The following is a 22,293-nucleotide window of genomic DNA, read 5'->3' as shown; positions in this document are numbered from 1 at the left end:
TTTTCGAAATTTATTATGCCGCATAGATCCATTCATATATTTCCCGAACAAACCTGAGCAATTAGGTAATTAGTTAATTAATTATTCCCTATACAGAAAGAAAGAAAGAAAAGACATTGCAGGTTGATTAATAATGGAGAAGGTTTCTTTCTTCCTTTCTTTTATGCTTTTTATCCATTCAGTTGCTTGGTTGTTGCTTTTGTTTTGAAATGCTATTGTAAGAAAAAGGACAAACGACCTGGTCACTTCAGACCAACTATAAATAACTTTGACGTTGTTCTTAAGTACAGTTACCTGTAAGTGTGATCTGATCTCGGTACTTATACCAAGGCACTCTCTCTTTCTCTCTCTCTCTCTCTCTCATAAATATATATACATATATATATATACAAATTGAGATAGGGTTTGTAAATGCAACCCTCTATGGGATAACGTATATCCAATATACTGCTAGTGAAGTACCCAACAAAGTTAATACATAAATGTTAAGGATTGCAATGCAATCAATTCATTTACTGTATTATATGGGCAAAGGTAAAATGATTTACCACAAATTACTATTTCTTATCTTGTGTGTGTGTGTATATATATATATATATATTAAATTAGAGATAAAACCACTATTAGGCAAATCAGTGAAAATCATAAAACCAGTACATAGAAATAAAATTAATTAATAAAATATATAAAATTCAAAATTTAAATTAAAGTTAAAATTTAAAAAATTATTTAAATTAATAATTTATACTTATAAATTTTTATATATATATATCTCTATACATATATTTTATTATTATTATTATTAATTTTTTTTTAATTAATTAATTTTATTTCTATGTATTGGTTTATGATTTTCACTGTTTGATTTGCCTAATAGTGGTTTTATCTCTAATTTAATATATATATTTATACTATAAAATTAGATTTAATCCTAAATCTAATTTTTCCCTGTAAGTTTTGATTTACTCCCTAATATTATTATTGTATATATATATATATATGTAAAGCAATAAGAAAATGGAGAACAATAGGTGGTTCATCAACTTTTAGACATATTATGTTAACTTATTTATTTACTAAACTCTTTTACTTGTTTCAGTCATTTGACTGCGGCCATGCTAGAGCACTGCCTTTAGTCAAGCAACTCGACCCTGGGACTTATTCTTTGTAAGCCCAGTACTTATTCTATTTGGTCTCTTTTGCGAACCACTAAGTTATGCGGACGCAAACACACCACCATCGGTTGTCAAGCGATGTTGGAGGGACAAACACACACACACACACACACATATATATATATACGACAGGCTTCTTTCAGTTTCTGTCTACCAAATCCACTCACAAGGCTTTGGTCGGCCCGAGGCTATAGTAGAAGACACTTGCCCGAGGTGCCACGCAGTGGGACTGAACCTGGAACTATGTGGTTGGTAAGCAAGCTACTTACCACACAGCCACTCCTACACCATGACAAACTTGTTGATATAACTTAGTGGTTCCCAAACTTTTTCAGGCTGCTGCCCCCTTGACGCCCAGGCCATTCCTAGCGCCCTCACCCCCAGCTAACCACCGCAAACATAAACCTCTTTCTGAAGCAAAATCAAAGCAACTGTATTTCACGAATAAATCTTAATCTAATTATTTTGTTTTTACACGATTCTTGGACAAACTGCCTAACAGCAAGTTGTTCGTTTTTACGTTCTGGGTTCAAATTCCGCCGAGGTCCACTTTCATCCTTTCAGGGTTGATAAAGTAAGCACCAGTTGAGCACTTGGAGTGGGGAGTAGGGTTGTTTTGATGTAATTGACTTCCTCACCCATCAAATTTGCTGGCCTTGTGCCAAAATAAGAAAGGATGATTATTATTATTTAGGCGGCAAGCTAGCAGAACCACATGCTCGTGGGCAATTATGGAGTGAATTTTAGGGTTTATAAATCTAATATTTTCCTATCCTTCCTTAATACTTATTTCTTTATTATCCACAAGGGGCCAAACACAGAGGGGACAGACATAGGTATTAAGTCGATTACATCGACTCCAGTGAGTAACTGGTACTTAATTTATCGACCCCGAAAGGATGAAAGGCAAAGTCGACCTCGACGGAATTTCAACTCACAACGTAACGCAGACGAAATACTGCTAAGCATTTCGCCCGGCATGCTAACGTTTCTGCCAGCTCGCCGCCTTAATACTGGTTCCCATATGCTATTCATATCTGCACTCAGTCTGCTTAGGAGGTTCTTATGTCCTAGCATATGTGCTGCTTCTTTTAGTTTTCATATTTTCCCGTGGCATTCTCTGTATATTATTTTAACTTCATCCCACAGGGGGAGGTGGTCTCCATTTTTCCATACATGATCACCTATACCTGATTTACCAATATCTCCTCATGTCACAGCTTTGCGATGTTCGTCTACCCTTATTTTGAAGGGGTGGCATGTTTCACCTTTGTATAACGTACCTCGGCTGTATGGGATGGAATACACGCGGTCTTTGGTCATATTCTCTTCTATTGGTTTTACTCGAAGATATTTGCGAAGTGTTGTATTACTCTTGAATACAGTCCTGATGTCATATGGGTCACATATCTTTTGTATCTTTTCGGAGAGGCCTTCTACATAGGGTAGACAGACTGTGGACAGTTTATTGGTTTAATCCTCTCTTTTCTTCATAACTGGAGTGGATAGTATGTTTTTGGGGTAGTTGTTGCTTAATAGATTGTTACTGAGCTTGATCATTTCTTCGTGGTGGGTATCCCGATCGCTACTTATATTCTTTGCTCAATGTTTTAGGCACTGAGCAATCCCTCTCTTTACACTGTATGGTTGGTGGGAATTGAAGTTGAGGTACCGTCCAGTGAAGGTCGGCTTGCAGTATACGGATGTCCTGAATCCATACTTGATGTGCGTTATTAATTCGTCCAGGAATGCTAGCTGATTGTCTTTTTCCTTTGCCATTGTGAACTGTATGGGTGGCTTTATTGAGTTCACATGATCCAACAGCACTCGGAGATCTTCCTGGTGGGGCCTAAGTATAAAGGTGTCAACATATCGCAGCCATAGGGTTGGTTTTAGTGGTGTTGATCCTAAAGCCAAATTCTCAAAGTATTTCATGTATATATTAGCTATTATCGGTGATAAAAGCGAATCCATAGCTAAACCCTCTTCTTGTCGATATATATCAGAAGGCGGGCGAGCTGGCAGAATCGTTAGCACGTCGGGCGAAATGCTTAGCGGTATTACGTCTGCCGTTATGTTCTGAGTTCAAATTCTGCCGAGGTCGACTTTACTTTTCATCCTTTCGGGGTCGATAAATTAAGTACCAGTTACGCACTGGGGTCGATGTAATCGACTTAATACCTATGCCTGTCTTTGTTTGTCCTCGCTGTGTTTAACCCCTTGTGGGTAGTAAAGAAATAGATATATATCAGTGTCCATACTGAAGTAGGTAGTTTCTCCACAGAAGGTCAACATTTCCATCAAGTTTCTTATTGGTATACTAGTGCGTTCTTTTAGATGGGTGTCTGTCAGTTTTTCTTGTTTCACCGATAGTTCTTCACCAGTTGGGACTTTGGTGAACAGACTTATCACAGCTAGACTCACCATCTGGTTGGATTCAATGGGGGTAACCTTGATCAATCCTGAGAAGTGGGTGGAATTCTTCGCGTACGATGTTGACTTTCCTGCTGATGGACTGATTATATCCACAAGGAAGTGGCTCAGTGGTTGACATGCTGAACCTCAACAGCTCACTATAGGCCTCAATAGATGGTAACAGCAAACAAGATGACAAATATCTTGTCAAACGTAAATAATGTACATAATTCCTTGTCTCTTAAATAGAGAACTGAAAGATACTTAAGTCGGTGCACCCAGTTAAGTCGGAATTAAATACACGCACAACAATAATTTGAAAATACGCACACACAAGGAGTTGGTTAAAAAGTTCTTGGCTTTGGGTGAATGAAAATACAGGAGGATCAATTAATTTTATTCAACAGGAGTGGCTGTGTGGTAAGTAGCTTGCTTACCAACAACATGGTTCCGGGTTCGGTCCCACTGCGTGGCACCTTGGGCAGGTGTCTTCTACTATAACCTCGGGCCAACTAAAGCCTTGTGAGTGGATTTGGCAGACGGAAACTGAAGGAAGCCCGTCGTATATATGTGTATCATGATAGATCGTTAGCTACTACATGCATTTTTTCCCTCTCCTTGTTTTTTTCTGTGTATCTTTCTGTCGAAGAGCGTAGGCTCGAAATGTAAAAGACTTTTTCTATTCCTGAGCGCTATACTAATACATTTGTTTGTTTGTACACCACCTGCCTTCGTCTTTTGTTAATTTTTGTAAACTTTCCTTATATATATATATATATATATATATATATATAAATAAATAAAAATGTCTATATGTTTGTGTGTCTGTGTTTGTTCCTCCGACATCGCTTGACAACCGACGGTGGTGTGTTTACGTCCCCGTAACTTAGCGGTTCGGCAAAAGAAACCGATAGAATAAGTGCTAGGTTTACAAAGAATAAGTCCTGGGGGTCGATTTGCTCGACTAAAGGCGGTGCTCCAGCATGGCCGCGGTCAAATGACTGAAACAAGTAAAAGAGCGTATTCCCTTCTCAGTTCCACACACTACGGCGGTCCTTCAGTTTTTTTCTATGCCCTGTAAAAGCACTCGGAAGGGTAAGCCTCCAACCGGGCCTTTCGCAACACCCTTAAAACCAGGAGCTTTTCAGCATCCGTGTATGTATGTATGTGTGTGTGTGTGTGTTGTTGTAATTCCCGCATTCTGTTTCTAGTATGTAGGTTATCGACCTCCGGAGTAACACGAGCTGGTTTTTGTTGATGCTGTTTAGATAGCATAGAAAACCGAAAATGCGATATGCGAGCTTGAGAACGAAAGTAGTCCGGCGCTTTCTAACTGTGCCTGCCTGCCGCCCGGCAACTGACGTTTTTCCTAAAATGGCGCACCTATCAGGTGGCAAACCAACTCTGATCTGCTAGAAATAACAGCCAAATCGCCCTCGTCTATCTGTCTCTATCATACACACCACACAGCTATCTTTAATGGCCCAGTGGTTTGGGCAGCGGACTCGCGGTCGGAGGATCGCGGTTTCGATTCCCAGACCGGGCGTTGTGTGTGTTTATTGAGCGAAAACAGCTAAAAGCTCCACGAGGCTCCTGCAGGGGGATGGTGACGACCCCCTGTTGTACTCTTTCGCCACAACTTTCTCTCACTTTCTCTTCCTGTTTCTTGAGTAACGCTGCGGTGGACTGGCGTCCCATCCAGCTGGGGGGAACACATACGCCACAGAAACCGGGCCCATGAGCCTGGCTAGGCTTGAAAAGGGCGAAGAAATTATATAATATATTATATATATATATATATATATATTAAAGGAGAGGGAAAACAAATTCAAGACAAGCTTATCAGATCATTTAAATTATTTTAATGGTGAATCGAAGTTAGCAAAAGTAAATGATAATAATGTCTTACAGTTGTTTCTGGGATATCCCAGAGGTAATGGATCAATGTGCTGATTCGCATTTCCCTATACTGGGTATTCCGTCGCCGGAGATGAGATATGCGTGCAGGAAACTTTCACGTGGAGATTGTTGATAGAAAATTTGATGTAGAGAAAAGTATGAATTTCAAGGTTCATAGTTCATCCTTGTTTTGCTTGCTTGCTTCGATTCACCATAAAAATTAAATGATCTGATAAGCTTTTCCTTCTTTGATATTGTTTTCCTCTTCCTTTAATTTATTTATACCTGCTGGCTTCGAAGTAGGCTACGTATCCCCTACTCCAGCCCCCGTTGTGAACTTGGATCCTAGTAGCTTATCAGTTTGAGCATTCAGGCAGCAGACCTATTAGTTTAGATCAATTGGGGTCCACACAAACACACACACACACACACACAGTGATAGCTCCGAGTTTGCGAGTTTTATTTTTCAAGCACAAGGTCCAAATTTTGAACGAAGTACAAAAGTTTCGGATCTTTTCGGTTTGACCGGCATTTAAAAAAAAATAATTTCCACGTAACTAAACACTTTTAAACTTCGTATAGTGGTAGAATGTGTTTATAAAACATCTTTTTCTCTTGGCTTTATTGAGAAAATTCTATAATTTGTAAGATATTTGTTGTTTTTTCTTCAATTTCTGCAATTTCAACCGATCAATAACGTCTATTGAGGTGAAAACATTCTGTGCTGTATGTATATGTCCCTCGTTTAAGAAACAGATTGGGTTTATTTACATTTCTGAAGAAAAAAAAGATACCCTTCCTCCACACCTAACCCTAAAACAGATTGAAGTGCAATAGATCGATACTAGGGTCATTATTATGGTTGACAATTTCATATGACACCGCTAGAAAAAAAACTGCCGTTTAAACCGAAAAGATCCAAAAGTCTGTACTACCATAACAAATGCTAGTGTGTTACCGAGAAATTTATAGAGAGCGAAAAAAAAAAAAAAGAAAACTTCTTAGCAAACAATCTAGACTTGTTTCTTAAAAAGAAACCTACAAGTCCGTCTACGAGTGCTTGTGGATCGGTGGTCGCGTCTACAAGAGAGGATGTGCGCGACTCTAGTGCGAGTGAAAGTGATTCTCCTATAAATGATCTCGACATTCTTTTTACTTTACATAAAATATTCTTTACATTCTACTGTTGTTTTATTGCCGTTTATTTACGAGTATTCTCTCTTTTACTCTTTTACTTGTTTCAGTCATTTGACTGCGGCCATGCTGGAGCACCGCCTTTAGTCGAGCAAATCGACCCCGGGACTTATTCTTTGTAAGCCCAGTACTTATTCTATCCGTCTCTTTTGCCGAACCGCTAAGTGACGGGGACGTAAACACACCAGCATCGGTTGTCAAGCAATGCTAGGGGGACAAACACACACATATATATATATATATATATATATAATATATATATATATATATATATACATATATACGACAGGCTTCTTTCAGTTTCCGTCTACCAAATCCACTCACAAGGCATTGGTCGGCCCGGGGCTATAGCAGAAGACACTTGCCCACGGTGCCGCACAGTGGGACTGAACCCGGAGCCATGTGGTTGGTTAGCAAGCTACTTACCACACAGCCACAAATTTTATGACTAAAATATTTTTCTGGAACGAATTACGATTTATAATATTGCTACTACGGGAAATTATCGCTCTGTTTTACGAGTTTTCATTTAGTTAACTGAGACAGCATCCTGCCACTAACCCTAACCCTAAATTTTAGCCTTTCGTTTTTTTTCTTCTTAATTGTTAAATTAATTTGGCGATCTTTCGTCTCTAGTAGACCTTTCCGTCGATTACAGAACATACTGTCTGTCTCCCACACCCCATCAAACACACACACATGTACATCAATGCTCCCATGCACGGTAACTTCAAAAGAACTTCCCTCGTCATACAATCGCTTTCCCTTAGTCTCTTTCGCTCTCATTACTTCAAAAGTTCCCGCAAGCCTATATGTAAAAAAAATTTTTTACGGAAATCGACGGAAAGGTCTACTTGAGACGAAAGATTGCCATTAATTTAATTGTTACGCGTGTCTAAAATTATTCGTTTTGTTTTTGTTTTGAGTTTTTGCTTTCGTTTTAGCCTTTCGTTTTTTTTTTTCTTAATTGTTAAATTAAAATTATTTTCCATTGCTTTTGTTTTAGCCTTTCGTTTTTTTTTTTCTTAATTGTTATCCTTGAATTAATTTAACAATTAAGAAAAAAAAAACGAAAGGCTAAAATTTAGGGTTAGGGTCAGTGACAGGATGTTATCTGTTTTAGACGCAGCAAATGATTTTAGCTCAATAGAGAGTATAGGATTGGTTAAAATTCGAAAAATTAAACTACGTTAAACTTACAAATTACAATTTTCTCAAGAAAGCCAAGAGAAAAAAATGTTTTATTTTGACACATTCTACCAGTATACGAAGTTTTAAAGTGTTTAATTAACTAGAAATTGTGTTGAAAACTGGCGTTCAAAAGGAAAAGATCCAAAGATCCCAACTACTTTTAAGTAATGTGGTCTTACTTAGCACTGGTTTTAAACTCGCCGTATGACTTTGTGATGCGAGGGACATTTGGCTGCTATTTCTAGCATGTGAAGCAACCGCGTAGAAGTTTATTCTATCCTATCACAAAACTGTCTTATCGACCCGGCGCGGTCTGCTCTATTTTGGAACGTTTGTTTGATCATCATAAAATCATTGAAGTCCTTGGATACATTTGTGCTTGAAAACGAAACCTTTGATCGTAAGACTGTACTACGCTTAGTTAGGTTGAACTGTGACATGGAATGGGTTTTGTGAGTGTGTGAGCGTGCGTGATGATTTCGAAATGTGTTTGTGCTCGACCTTGTCAATGTGTAGGCAGAATGAAGATTCGCTAAATTTGTCTCTTGTTTTCCTTTTTTCTTTTTCTCTCACTCTTTCTTCCTCCTCGCTCGCTCTTCCTTCCTCTTCCTTTCTCTCTCTTACTCTCTATCTCTTTCTTTCTCTCTCACTCTCACTCTCTCTCTCTCACTCACTCTGTCTCTCTCTCTCTCTCACTTTCTGTCTGTCTGTCTCTCTCTCACTTTCTGTCTCTCTCTCTCACTTTCTGTCTCTCTCTCTCACTTTCTGTCTCTCTCTCACTTTCTGTCTCTCTCTCTCACTTTCTGTCTCTCTCTCTCACTTTCTGTCTCTCTCTCACTCACTCTGTCTCTCTCTCTCACTTTCTGTCTCTCTCTCTCACTTTCTGTCTCTCTCTCTCACTTTCTGTCTCTCTCTCTCACTTTCTGTCTCTGTCTCTCACTTTCTGTCTCTCTCTCACTCTGTCTCTCTCTCTCTCTGTCTCTCTGTCTCTCTCTCTCTCTGTCTCTCTCTCTCTCTCTCACTCTCTCTCTCACTCTGTCTCTCTCTCTCTCTCTCACTCTGTCGCTCTCTCTCTCTCACTCTGTCTCTCTCTCTCTCTCACTCTGTCTCTCTCACTCTGTCTCTCTCTCTCTCTCACTCTGTCTCTCTCTCTCTCTCTCACTCTGTCTCTCTCTCTCTCTCACTCTGTCTCTCTCTCTCTCACTCTGTCTCTCTCTCACTCACTCTGTCTCTCTCTCACTCACTCTGTCTCTCTCTCACTCACTCTGTCTCTCTCTCACTCACTCTGTCTCTCTCTCACTCACTCTGTCTCTCTCTCACTCACTCTGTCTCTCTCTCACTCACTCTGTCTCTCTCTCACTTTCTGTCTCTCTCTCTCTCTCACTCTCTCTCTCTCTCTCTTTCTCTCTCTCTCACTCTCTCTCTCTCTCTCTCTCTCTCACTTTTTGTCTCTCTCTCTCTCTCTCACTTTCTGTCTCTCTCTCTCTCTCTCACTTTCTGTCTCTCTCTCTCTCTCTCTCACTTTCTGTCTGTCTCTCTGTCTCTCACTTTCTGTCTGTCTCTCTCTCTCACTTTCTGTCTGTCTCTCTCTCTCACTCTCACTCTGTCTCTCTCTCTCTCACTCTCACTCTGTCTCTCTCTCTCACTCTCACTCTGTCTCTCTCTCTCACTCTGTCTCTCTCTCTCACTCTGTCTCTCTCTCACTCTGTCTCTCTCTCTCACTCTGTCTCTCTCTCTCACTCTGTCTCTCACCCTCTCATTCTCTCTCACTCTCTCACCCTCTCATTCTCACTTTCTTTCTCTGTCTCTCTCATTCTCACTCACTCTATCTCCCTCTCTCCTACAATTATCACCATAGCTTTTTTCGTTCTTGTCTCACCGTTGTTCCTCTTTGCAGAGTTCAGTTGCCATTCACAATACCAAAACCTCTACCACGATCTTTTCTCTTAATTAACCCCCCCCCCCATCCGCTCATTTAATTACCGCCACTACCACTGTCTTCACGCCCCCCCCTCCTCCTCATTTCTACAATTTCCACCTCTGACTTATCTTACTAACTTAATATAATATCTTCTGGTAGTGGTTTTTATAATGTTGTTTAGCCCCACCAAGGGACAGATAGCTCTTAACCTAGTTTAAGTTCACACATGTTCTTTTATTTTTATGTCGGTTGTGTGGCTCGAAGGAGGCATAGGGTTTAGGCTGCTATTTCTAGCCGATCGAGTAACCAATTTAAATGCTCTCTCTCTCTCCTCTTCTTAGCTTGTAGGGATCTTTTCCTTTTGAACGGCAGTTTTCAGCACAATTTCTAGTTAACTAAACACTTTAAAACTTCGTATACTGGTAGAATGTGTCAAAATAAAACTTTGTTTTTCTCTTGGCTTTCTTGAGAAAATTGTAATTTGTTTGTTTAACGTAGTTTAATTTTTCGAATTTTAACCAATCCTATGGCCTCTATTGAGCTAAAATCATTTGCTGCGTCTAAAACTGAGACAACATCCTGTAACTAACCCTAAACCTCCCCACTAACCCTAACCCTAAACCTCCCCACTAACCCTAACCCTAAATTTTTTTTTTCTTAATTGTTAAATTAATTTGTTAAAAAAAACTAAAGCAATGGAATTAAATTAATTTAACAATTAAGAAAAAAAATTTAGGGTTAGTGGGGGAGGTTTAGGGTTAGTGACAGGATGTTGTCTCAGTTTTAGACGCAGCAAATGATTTTAGTTGAATGGAGGTAATCGATTGGTTAAAATTGCCGAAATGCTCGGATTTTCAGACGAAATATCTTACAAACTATAGAATTTTCTCAATAAAACCAAGAGAAAATGATGTTTTATTCTGACACATTCTACCAGTATATGAAGTTTAAAAGTGTTTAGTTAACTGGAAATTGTGTTGACATCTGCCATTCAAAAGGAAAAGATCCCACTTTTCCTCAGAATTGCTGGCCTTATGCCAAAGAATTATTATTATTATTATTAAAGGCGGCAAGCTGGGAAAATCTTTAATGAATCGGACAAATTGCTTCCGGCTTTTTTACGCTGCTCTGAGTTGAAATCCTGCCGAAGTCGAATTTATTTTTCATCTTCTTTTTAAGGTTGAAAAACTGAAGTAGCAGTCAGATACCGGAGTCGGTTGGTGTAATCGAGTTGCCCTCTTCCCTCATGATTGCTGGTTTTGTGCCAAAATCATTGTTTTTACAGAAATGGTAATCTTTAACAAAAGCGGCGTCAGATTCAAATGAAACCAAACTGTTAATATGGGGAATGTAAAATAAAAATATAACTTGGCTATCGACTTGAAGTAACCAAGAATAGCCTGGAAATCGCGGGGGTTTTTTTTTTCCTTTTTTTTCCCCGAAAAATATTTTTTTTAGGCCGAGCAATATTTTGGTTTGTAATGTAAATGTTATTAACAGCGATCTATGAACTTTCTGTTGTTTTGGATTTTACTTTGCAAAAGTATAACAGCCAATCCTAAATGATCTGATGTAACCGCCCTCCTCAAGGAATTTAATGTTTCAATTGCAACCCAGAATGCCTTGTGGGATTGGCGGGTGACCTGACTACATTTTCATTGAAAGCCAAAATACCTCCCCTCCCCACTATATTAAGCATCATTTAACGCCCGTTTTCCGTGGCAGTATGGGTTGGATGGTTTGACAGGGTCTGGCGACTAGCAACGTTATTTCAGTGTCAGCCATGGTTTGCATAGCTGGATGCCTTTCCAAATGCCGACCACGTTCTACTGGGTGTTTTCTTTTTTTTTTTTTCTCTTTTCCTTTTGAACGGCATACGTCAACACAATTTCTAGTTAACTAAACACTTTTAAACTTCGTATACTGGTAGAATGTGTTTATAAAATATTTTTTCTTGGCTTTATTGAGAAAATTCTATAGTTTGTAAGATATTTCCACTTTAAAATTGAAGCATTTCGGCAATTTTAACCAATCAAATATGTCTATTTGGAGTGAAAACATACCGTGCGGTATGAATATGTCCCTCGTTTAAGAAACAGATTGGGTTTATTTACATTTGCGAAGAAAAAAAGATACCCTTCCCCCACCCATAACTCTAAACCTAACCCTAAAATAGATTGAAATGCAATAGATCGATGCTAGGGTTATGACAATTTCATACCACACCCCGCTACAGAAAATGGGATTTTTTTCTAGCGGTGTCAAAAATCCCACTAGCACTTGTGTAAGGTCACCAAGTAACTTGCAAAACAGGTTAAGGGCTCCTCAATTATGTGTATGGGTAGGAGAATATTTGCACGGAACAGGTTGTTTTATTCCATGTGTTCAGAGGCTAAAAGCATGATAGGGAGGGCAGGAACAGGTGTCTTGCTATGGAAGAGATACCCGGCTACCTTGTATTATATGAGGGTGGGTAGGAGTAGCTGAGAAGATAAACACAGTTGTGATGGGATGCCAGAGCAAAGTCTCAAAGCACCAGGTCATCATAAGAGAGGATACAGACTGGATTGGTTGGGTAGGGAGTTGACCCTTCCAAAAAAGAAGAGATCCTTTGCCTGCCTCTAAACATAAAATTAACTATTGATTGAAAAATGCTTGCTATATAGCAAAAGTATTTCGTCTGTCTTTACGTTCTGAGGTTGAGTTTGCCTTTCATCCTTTTGGGGTTAGTAAATTAAGTACCAGTTTCGTACTGGGGTTGATCTAATCAACTGGCCCCCTCCCCAAATATTTCAGGCCTTGTGTCTAGAGTAGAAAAAAAAATTTCTTTTTTAACCCTTTCGTTACCAACCCGGCTGAACCCGGCTCTGTTGTACAAATGTCTTTTTTTCTTAAGGTTTTAATTAAAATCTTCCACCAAACCTTAGTCACAATTTATGTTCCTAACACTAGCTTAATGATAACTAAGTTATTTTACTAAATTCTTTGTTATAGTTAAAATAATTGAAAGAAACACAGAGCATCTCAAAATAAATACAGTAACAAAAGGGTTAATTCATTTGCATTTAAACCAACCACAACCGGCTCAAATGTTCCACTTTGCTGATCAGATTCAGCTTCTCAAACATACCCTGCAATGTCATTCTGAAATAATCACATGATGGAAAATCTTGCAGCTACAAGATAATGCATGATTAATTCAAAACAATGTGAATGAATAAGAATTACATTTGACAGAAAAATCTGAATGTGGGTTAAATAAAACTCTTTGCGAATATATTTTACTGGCATAAATTACAATAGTATCAGGTGGCAAGCTGGCAGCATGGTTAGCATGTCGGACAAAATGCTTTGTGGTATTTCATCCAGGGCGGTGAACTAGCACAATCGTTAGCAGGCCGGGCGAACTGCCTAGTGGTATTTCGTCTGCAGTTATATTCTGGGTTCAAATTCCGCCAAGGTCGACTTTGCCTTTCATCCTTTCGGGGTCGATAAATTAAGTACCAGTTACGCACTGGGGTCGATGTAACCGACTTAATACCTATGTCTGTCCTTGTTTGTCCTCTCTCTGTTCAGCCCCTGGTGGGTAGTAAAGAAATAGGTATTTCATCCATCTTTATGTTCTGTGTTCAAATTCCGCTGAGGTCGACCTTACCTTTCATCCTTTTGGGGTTGATGTAATCGACTTAATCCCTTTGTCTGTCCTTGTTTGTCCCCTTGAAATGTTAAATGGTTAAAAAAAAAAATTTCTTACACTGAATTTTCCTTTGGTAAAAATGTTTATGGTGAAATTTTCTATAACCGTTCCGTACGTTGTAATATAAAGAAAGCTTTCCTTTCATAACTCTAAAGTTGCTCTGGTGGTTTGACTGAGACCTTTGGCGATATGCTGTGCTGGAAAAGACTTGTCAAGCCAAGTGAAATCCTAGTCATGGCCAATTCCACTGGCACGTAAAATCCATCCAATACACTCTTGGGGCAGCTGGCATTAGGAAGCACATCCAGCTGTAGAAACCATGCCAAATCAGACTGGAACTTGGTGCAGCTCTCTGGCTCAGCAGTTCCAATCAAACTGTCTAACCTATAATAATAAATCTCTGAACGAGGTATAAACAGTAAGCGCACGACAACGTAAAGTATACTAGCCATCTCAATATGGCTAACCATTAAGGGTGGGTGTTACTGTAGCTTGTAGCCCCAGGAGATCGTCTCCTGCTGGCTTTAGGCACACTTTCTGTGCACTTATGGTATTTGCAAAGGTATTTGGTGAGAGGGAGGGAGGGAAGGATGACCTCCCTTTGCAAATACCATAAGGGCACAGATAGTGGGCCTAAAGCCAGATGGAGACGATGATCTCCTGGGGCTAAAAGCTACAGTAACACCCACCCTTAGTGGTTAGCCATATTGAGATGGCTAGTATACCTCACATTGTCTAACCTATGCCAGCATGAAAAGTAGACACTAAACAATGATGATTTGATATTCGGGTGCTAGGTAAATATGCCTCATGTATAAATGATGTACGTGGAGGTGCGTGGCTTAGCGGTTAGGGTGTCAGTATCATGATCGTAAGATTGTGGTTTCGATTCCTGGATCGGGCAACGTGTTGTGTTCTTGAGCAAAACACTTCATTTCACGTTGCTCCAGTCCACTCAGCTGGCAAAAATGAGTAACGCTGCGATGGACTGTCGTCCCGTCCAGCTGGGGAACATATCATCATCATCGTTTGACGTCTGTTCTCCATGCTAGCATGGGTTGGACGGTTCGACCGGGATCTGGGAAGCCAGAAGGCTGCACCAGGCTCCAGTCTTATCTGGCAATGTTTCTACAGCTGGATGCCCTTCCTAACGCCAACCACTCTGTGAGTGTAGTGGGTGCTTTATACGTACCACCAGTCCAGGGGTCCTGGCATCTGCCGGGTGCCAGTCATAGGATTGGTTCAATTTCGATTTCACTTGCCCCAACAGGTCTTCGCAAGCATAGTTGGTATGGGTACCTGTCGTCGGATGAGGTTCGATATCGACTTCGCTTGCCTCAACAGGTCTTTGTGTGTCCAAGGGAGGAAAGGCATGCATAAGTGGGCTGGACTCACTTGTCCTGCCTGGTCTTCTCACGCAATATACGCCATAGAAACCGGGAAACCAGGCCCATGAGCCTGGCTAGGCTTTAAAAGGGTGCATTTATTATATTTATTATAAATGATGTACAGCACAGATGAAAGGTGAAAGTGCCAGACCATCAGTGGCTGGAAAATCTGTGGTTGTCCTGTGTACAATTTTTTTTTTCTGTGTCTAAATTTTTATTTAATCAGTTTTTATTTTCTTTTTTTGTTTTTTCAGAGAAATGGTAAAGGTTACCAAATCGCTAAACTATACCAGCAAGTTGGAGAATATGAAATTGCTCGCAGGTAAAAATCTCTACCTTGTTTCTTTTGCTTGTTTCAATCGTTGAACTGTAGCCATGCTGGAGCCACCATCTTGAAAGGTCAAGTTCAGTAGTTCTCAATCATGGTCCATATGGCCCCATGAGGGTCTATATAAGATTTTTGGGGGTCCATGCTGCAGAATAGTAATTTGGGTCTACAGTAGTATTTTAAGGGCCCCTGAAAAAAATGTTGCTTTAGATGTATTTGTATGTATTGCAGGAAACAGTGGGAATAAGCACAGATACAAAAAAAACACATGTAGGTATAATATATGGGCACAGGAGTGGCTGTGTGGTAAGAAGCTTGCTTCCCAACCGCATGGTTCTGGGTTCAGTTCCACTGTATGCCACCTTGGGCAAGTGTCTTCTACTATAGCCTCAGGCTGACCAAAGCCTTGTGAGTGGATTTGGTAGACAGAAATTGAAAGAACCCAGTCATACATGCATGTGCACGCACACACACGTGTGTGTGTGTGTGTGTGTTTGTGCACGTCCCCCTCCCATCACTTGACCAACCGATGTTGGTGTGTTTATGTACCCCATAACTTAGCAGTTTGGCAAAGGAGGTTGATAGAATAGGTACTAGGCTTACAAAGAATGTCCTGGGGTCAATTTGTTCGACTAAAGATGGTGCTCCAGCATGACCCTAGTCATGTGAGTGTGTGTTCATAATGTTTACATGTTGATTGAGAATAGCACCATTCATACAAACGTCATTTGTTTGCAATCTTCCATGAAAACATGTCCAGCCACTGGTCTATTTAGAAAGACTAGGGAAAAGATCATGCTTGAAAGAGTTTGAGGGTTGGTGACTAGAAGAGCATGGAGGCTTGTGGCTTAGTGGTCAAGGTGCTGGATTCATGACTGTAAGTTTGTGGTTTTGATCCCTGGACTGGTCAATCTCTTGTATTCTTGAGCAACAAACACTTCATTTGCTGTTGCCCCAGTCCACTCAGCTGTAACGAGTTTAGCCTGGAGAGGGATGGACTCTGCCAGGCTTTCTCGCCTTTCATCCTTTTGGGGTCAGTAAATACCAGTGAAACACTGGGGTTGATATAACTGACTTATGCCCCTCCTCCAAAATTGCTGCCCTTGCGGCAAAATTTGAAACCATTATCATCATCATCATCATCATGAAGGGTGGTCAGCTGGCAGAATGCTTAAGTGGCATTTTGCCTGTCTTTGTTCCGAGTTCAAATTCTGCTGAGGTTGACATTGCCTCTCAGGATTGATAAAATAAGTACCAGTTGAGCACTAGGGGTCGATGTAATCAACCATTCCAGGCCTTGTATCTATAGTAGAAAGGATTATTATTATTATCATTATTACGGCGGCGAGCTGGCAGAATGGTTAGCACGCCGGGCGAAATGCGTAGCTGTATTTCGTCTGCCGTTACGTTCTGAGTTCAAATTCCGCCGAGGTCGACTTTGCCTTTCATCCTTTCGGGGTCGATAAATTAAGTACCAGTTACGCACTGGGGTCGATGTAATCGACTTAATCCCTTTGTCTGTCCTTGTTTGTCCCCTCTGTGTTTAGCCCCTTGTGGGCAATAAAGAAATAAGAATGCTTAAGTGGCATTTTGCCTGTCTTTGTTCCGAGTTCAAATTCTGCTGAGGTTGACATTGCCTCTCGGGGTTGATAAAAATAAGTACCAGTTGAGCACTGGGGTTGATGTAATCAACCATTCCCCTCCCCCTCAAATGCCAGGCCTTGTATCTATAGTAGAAAGGATTATTATTATTATCATTATTACGGTGGTGAACTGGCAGAACCGTTAGCACACCGGGCGAAATGCTTAGCAGTATTTTGTCTGCCCTTACGTTCTGAGTTCAAATTCCGTCGAGGTCGACTTTGCCTTTCATCCTTTCGGGGTCGATAAATTAAGTACCAGTTATTCGCTGGGGTCGATGCAATGACTTAATCCGTTTGTCTGTCCTCGTTTGTCCCCTCTGTGTTTGGCCCCTTGTGGGTAATATAGAAACATATTATCATTATTTAAAAAAAAAAATTATCTGTAAAACAAATTCTGGAAATTAAATTGTAAATGTTATTTTTTTTCTCTTTTTACCCAGGTACCTTACTGCATTCCTCACTGTCCAAGATGCTGTACCCCAGGCACATAAACTCATGGGACAAATTTCCGAAAGCCTCAAAGATTACAGAAGAGCTATTGTTTCCTATGAAAAGTAAGGAAGGATGACTTCACTTCTATGTTGTTATTGTTACATAATTAATTTTGGGCTCAGCAGTGGTTTTTACCTGGTGGGCTTTCACTGTCTTGTGGGTGTTGTGAGCTCATTAAAGTGAAAGCTAATGTCATTTGGCCCTACTATGGTGTCTGTATGCTGGGTGTTTAGAGTTAGTGACAGAAAGGGCATCAAGCTGTAGAAAATTGATGTAATTACAGCTACCCTTAAAATTGCTGGCTTTGTGCCAAAATTTGAAACCGTTATTGTTCTGCCGAGGTCAGCTTTGCCTTTCATCCTTTTTGGGGTTGATAAAATAAGTACCAGTTGAGGACTGGGGGTTGAGAACTTGCTGGCCCTGTGCCAAAATTTGAAACTTGTGAGCTGGCAGAATTCTGAGTTCAAATTCCACTGAGGTCAACTTCGCCTTTCATCCTTTCAGGGTTGTTGAAATAAATACCAGTTATGCACTGGGGATCAGTGTAATTGACTAGCCCCTCACACCAAATTTCAGGTCTTGTGCCTATAGTAGAAAGGATTATTATTATTGTGAGCTGGTAGAATCATTAGCATACCAGGCAAAATGCTTAGCAGTATTTCATCTGTTCTATATTTAAGAGATGAGGAATTATATACATTATTTACAATTGACAGATATTTGTCCTCATCTTGTTTGTTGTTAACACGTTTCGGCTGATATACCCTCCAGCCTTCATCAGGTGTCTTGGGGAAATTTCGAACCTGGGTTCTCATTCCAAAAGTATTTTTTGGTATTATTATTCAGGTCACTGCTTGGAATTGAACTTGGAATTTTGGGCTTCGTAGCCCACGCTCTTAACCACTATGCCATATGCCCGTGGGCATATGGCATATTTCGTCCATGTTCTGAGTTCAAATTCTGCCATGGTCGACTTTGCCATTCATACATTCTTTTGGTGTTGATAAATTAAGTACACCAGTGAAACAGGGATCAATGAAAATGATTAGTCCCCTCCCCCAAATTTCAGGTCTTGTACTTATACTAGAAAAGATTATTATTATTATTAGGGCGGCAAGCTGGCAGAATCATTAGCACACTGGACATAATGTTTAGCGGTATTTCACCCATCACTACGTTCTGAGTTCAAATTCCGCTGAGGTCTACTTTGCCTTTCGTCCTTTTGGGGTCAATAAATTAAGTATCAGTTGCATTCTGGCCCCTCTCTCCCAAAATTTCAGGCTTTGTGCCTACAATAAAAAGGATTGTTTTCATTATTATTGTTATTATTATATTCTAGGTGTTTGCAGTTAAATGAAAACCAGAAGGATGTTGTACTTAAAGGTGTGTACATCTATATTTCTTTTGTATATATATGTGGGTGTATCTTGGATTGGTATTTGTATGTGTTAGGGTTAAGGCGGCGAGATGGCAGAAATACTTAGCGGTATTTCGTCTGCCGTTATGTTCTGAGTTCAAATACTGCCGAGGTCGACTTTGCCTTTCATCCTTTCGGGGTTGATAAAGTACCAGTTGTGCACTGGGGTATATGTAATTGACTTAATCCGTTTGTCCCCTCTGTGTGTAGCCCCTTGTGGGCAGTAAAGAAATAAGAAACATTAGCTCGCCAGTCGAAATATTTAGTGGTATTTCGTCTGCAGTTACGTTCTGAGTTCAAATTCCGCCGAGGTTGACTTTGCCTTTTATCCTTTCAGGGTCGATAAATTAAGTACCAGTTACGCACTGGGGTCGATATAACTGACTTAATCCGTTTGTCTGTCCTTGTTTGTCCTCTCTGTGTTTAGCCTCTTGTGTGTAGTAAAGAAATAGGTATTAGTATGTGTTAGGGTTAAGGCGGCGAGATGGCAGAAACATTAGCACGCCGGTTGAAATGCTTAGCGGTATTTCGTCTGCTGTTATGTTCTGAGTTCAAATTCCGCCATGGTCGACTTTGCCTTTTATCCTTTCGGGGTCGATAAAGTGCCAGTTGTGCACTGGGGTCGATATCATCATCATTTAACGTCCGCTTTCCATGCTAGCATGGGTTGGACGGTTCAACTGGGGTCTGGGGAGCCCGAAGGCTGCACCAGGCCAGTCAGATCTGGCAGTGTTTCTACAGCTGGATGCCCTTCCTAACGCCAACCACTCCGAGAGTGTAGTGGGTGATTTTATGTGCCACCGACACAGGTGCCAGACGAGGCTGGCGAACGGCCACGATCGGATGGTGTTTTTATGTGCCACTGACACAGGTGCCAGACGAGGCTGGCGAATGGCCACGCTCGGATGGTGTTTTTATGTGCCACCGACACAGGTGCCAGACGAGGCTGACGAACGGCCACGATCGGATGGTGTTTCTTACGTGCCCACAGCACGGAGGCCAGTCGATGCGGTACTGGCTACGGCCACGTTCGGATGGTTTTCTTGTGTGCCACCGGCACTGGTACCACAAAGATACTTAATCCCTTTGTCTGTCCTTGTTTGTCCCCTCTATGTTTAGCCCCTTGTGGGCAATAAAGAATAAATTAGTATGTGTTGGTGTGCATTTGTGTACCTATAGGAGGTTGGTTGCTTATACTGTACCTGCAAACTTATAATGGAGCAATGCCGAGTATCTGTAAAACTGCTGTTTGTTAATGTTGGTTTTTCTTTGAAATTCTCTCTCCGTCCAGCCTGAGCAATTTCCGTACTTTATTTTGCTGTACTCCGCTCTTGAATGGGTTTGGTCTGCCAACTAAACATTCATACCTTCTCCTGGTAATCATAAGGAATGGGGCATTGTTTATAAGTGACACTGTTGGTTATGACAATGAAGGTTTACAGTTGATCTGATCAGCAGAACAGCCTGCTCATGAAATTAATGTACAAGTTGGCTGAGTACTCCAGACACGCGTACAGAGTGTGACAAGGCCAGCCCTTTGAAATACAGGTGCAACTCGTTTTTACTAGTTCAGTGGAATTTACACAGGTCCTACTAGTACAGTATGAATCTGATTGCCTTTTTTTCTTTTTGTTTTTGTTCTTCTCACCTGTATACCTATATTTACAGGTGCGTCTTCCTTCCCGTATGTCTGTATTGTGGGTGGAGAGAGAGTGATGTCTGTGTGTGTGTGACCAGCTTAATAAGGTCCGTTTTGTTTGATAGCTGAATGGAATTAACTATATATATTTTTTCTCTCTTCTCCTCTGTCCAGTCTGTGAACTTCTGCTGCGGATCAAGGTTGATAAAGAAACAGTCAAGGTAAGTACATTCTGAGGGTAGAAGAGGGGAAAGGAATTATCTTTCAATAGATTAAACCCAATGGTTCCCATACTTTTATCATGGAACCCATTATATATGATTTTCCCCCCAAAAAAATCACAGAACCCATAATTTTGTAGATAGCATCCCCCACCACCCTAATTTTAACAAGACCATAACTCCTTAGCATTTCAACTGACCATATACAGCCAAAATATTCTGTTTTATGTTCAAACTGGCTAAATACACTCTTACATCAATGCTACAATGTCATACCAAAAGTAAACATACATACATATATATATATATATACATACATATACACATATATATGTGCGCGTCCTCCCACCATAGCTTGACAACCAATGCTGGAGTGTTTGTCCCTGTAACTTAGCAGTTTGGCAAAAGTACTAGGCTTACAAAGAATAAGTCCTGGGGTCAGTTTGTTTGACTGAAAGCAGTGCTCCAGCATGGCCACGGTCAAATAACTGAAACAAGTAAAAGAATAAAAGAATCATAATCGAAATTTCAAAGCTACATCATAAGGCATGATTAATTAAAAACGTGAATAAACGAACATTACGTTTGATTAAACTAATTTTTATCCTGAAAGGGTTAAATGAAACATTTTTTAGAGAGAGTATTCAGAGAAACAAAAAACTTATTTCTTGGAAAAAAGTATATTTTTTTTACCGGTTACTTGTTTCAATCATTGGACTACAGCCATGCTGGGGCACCACCTCGAAGGGTTTAGCCAAACAAATTGAATACTGACCCCAGTACTTTCTTTTTTTTCTTTTATTCTTACGTTCAGTACTTATTCTATTGATCTCTTTTGCCAGACTGCTAAATTATAGGAATGAAAACAAACCAACATTGGTTGTCAAATGGTGGTGGGGGACAGATACAACAAACACACACCCACACCTATATCTATCTATACACACACACACATACCTATATCCATATACACACACATGCCTATCCATCTATATTTATACACACACACACACACGTATTTACATATATACACACATATACATATATATTTATGTGTGTGAATAAATCTATATATATATACACATACATACACAGTAATCCCATGCCATATTGTGGCTTATTTAAGCTTACATCGATTCCTCTGTGGTGTTGTTTTGCATTTATAGTAAAATAAATATATGGACATCTGGAATATCCTAGAAGGACTTGTCCCAAACTTTGGCATCGAGAGTTACACAAGTGCCAGAACTGGGCGCCACTGCATAGTGCCAAGGACTCCAAATTTGCCATCAAGATGTAGGACAAAATACTGTGATAGCCTGGGCTTCAGAGGTCCACAGCTCTTCAATATCCTCCTGAGAGACCTGCATGGGGTGGATGCAGATGTCTTTAAGATAAAACTGGATCTCTTTCTGTCAGGTGTCCCAGATGAACCAACTTCACGGCAGGAGGTGCAGATGAGGGCAGCTGCATCGAACTCTCTCATGCACCAAATGCCAATTGCTAAAAAGCATTCGTGAAGTAAAATCATGTAGCAACACCAAATGGTGGTGCCCCAGCATGGCCACAGCTCGTGAGCTGAAACTAGATAAAATAAAAAATAAAAATAAAAAATATACAAATTATAAAAATGATAGAAAAAAATATACAGTACTGTTTCTACTTTGCGGATT

At 40.2% G+C, this 22,293-nt stretch overlaps 1 protein-coding gene across 1 annotated transcript in view; it reads left to right on the top strand.

The window, feature by feature from the left end:
• Window positions 1-22,293, top strand: part of LOC115225650 (RANBP2-like and GRIP domain-containing protein 8) — a 51,114-nt gene that overhangs the window by 10,895 nt on the left and 17,926 nt on the right. The window contains exons 2-5 of the mRNA XM_029796565.2: window positions 15,135-15,202; window positions 17,292-17,405; window positions 18,683-18,726; window positions 20,574-20,620. Of these exons, the coding sequence (XP_029652425.1) occupies window positions 15,135-15,202; window positions 17,292-17,405; window positions 18,683-18,726; window positions 20,574-20,620 (273 nt within the window). The remainder of the gene's footprint in view (window positions 1-15,134; window positions 15,203-17,291; window positions 17,406-18,682; window positions 18,727-20,573; window positions 20,621-22,293) is intronic.

Source organism: Octopus sinensis, linkage group LG28 (assembly GCF_006345805.1).
Source record: "Octopus sinensis linkage group LG28, ASM634580v1, whole genome shotgun sequence".
Taxonomy (NCBI): domain Eukaryota; kingdom Metazoa; phylum Mollusca; class Cephalopoda; order Octopoda; family Octopodidae; genus Octopus; species Octopus sinensis.
This window is presented reverse-complemented; position numbering and strand designations above follow the sequence as displayed.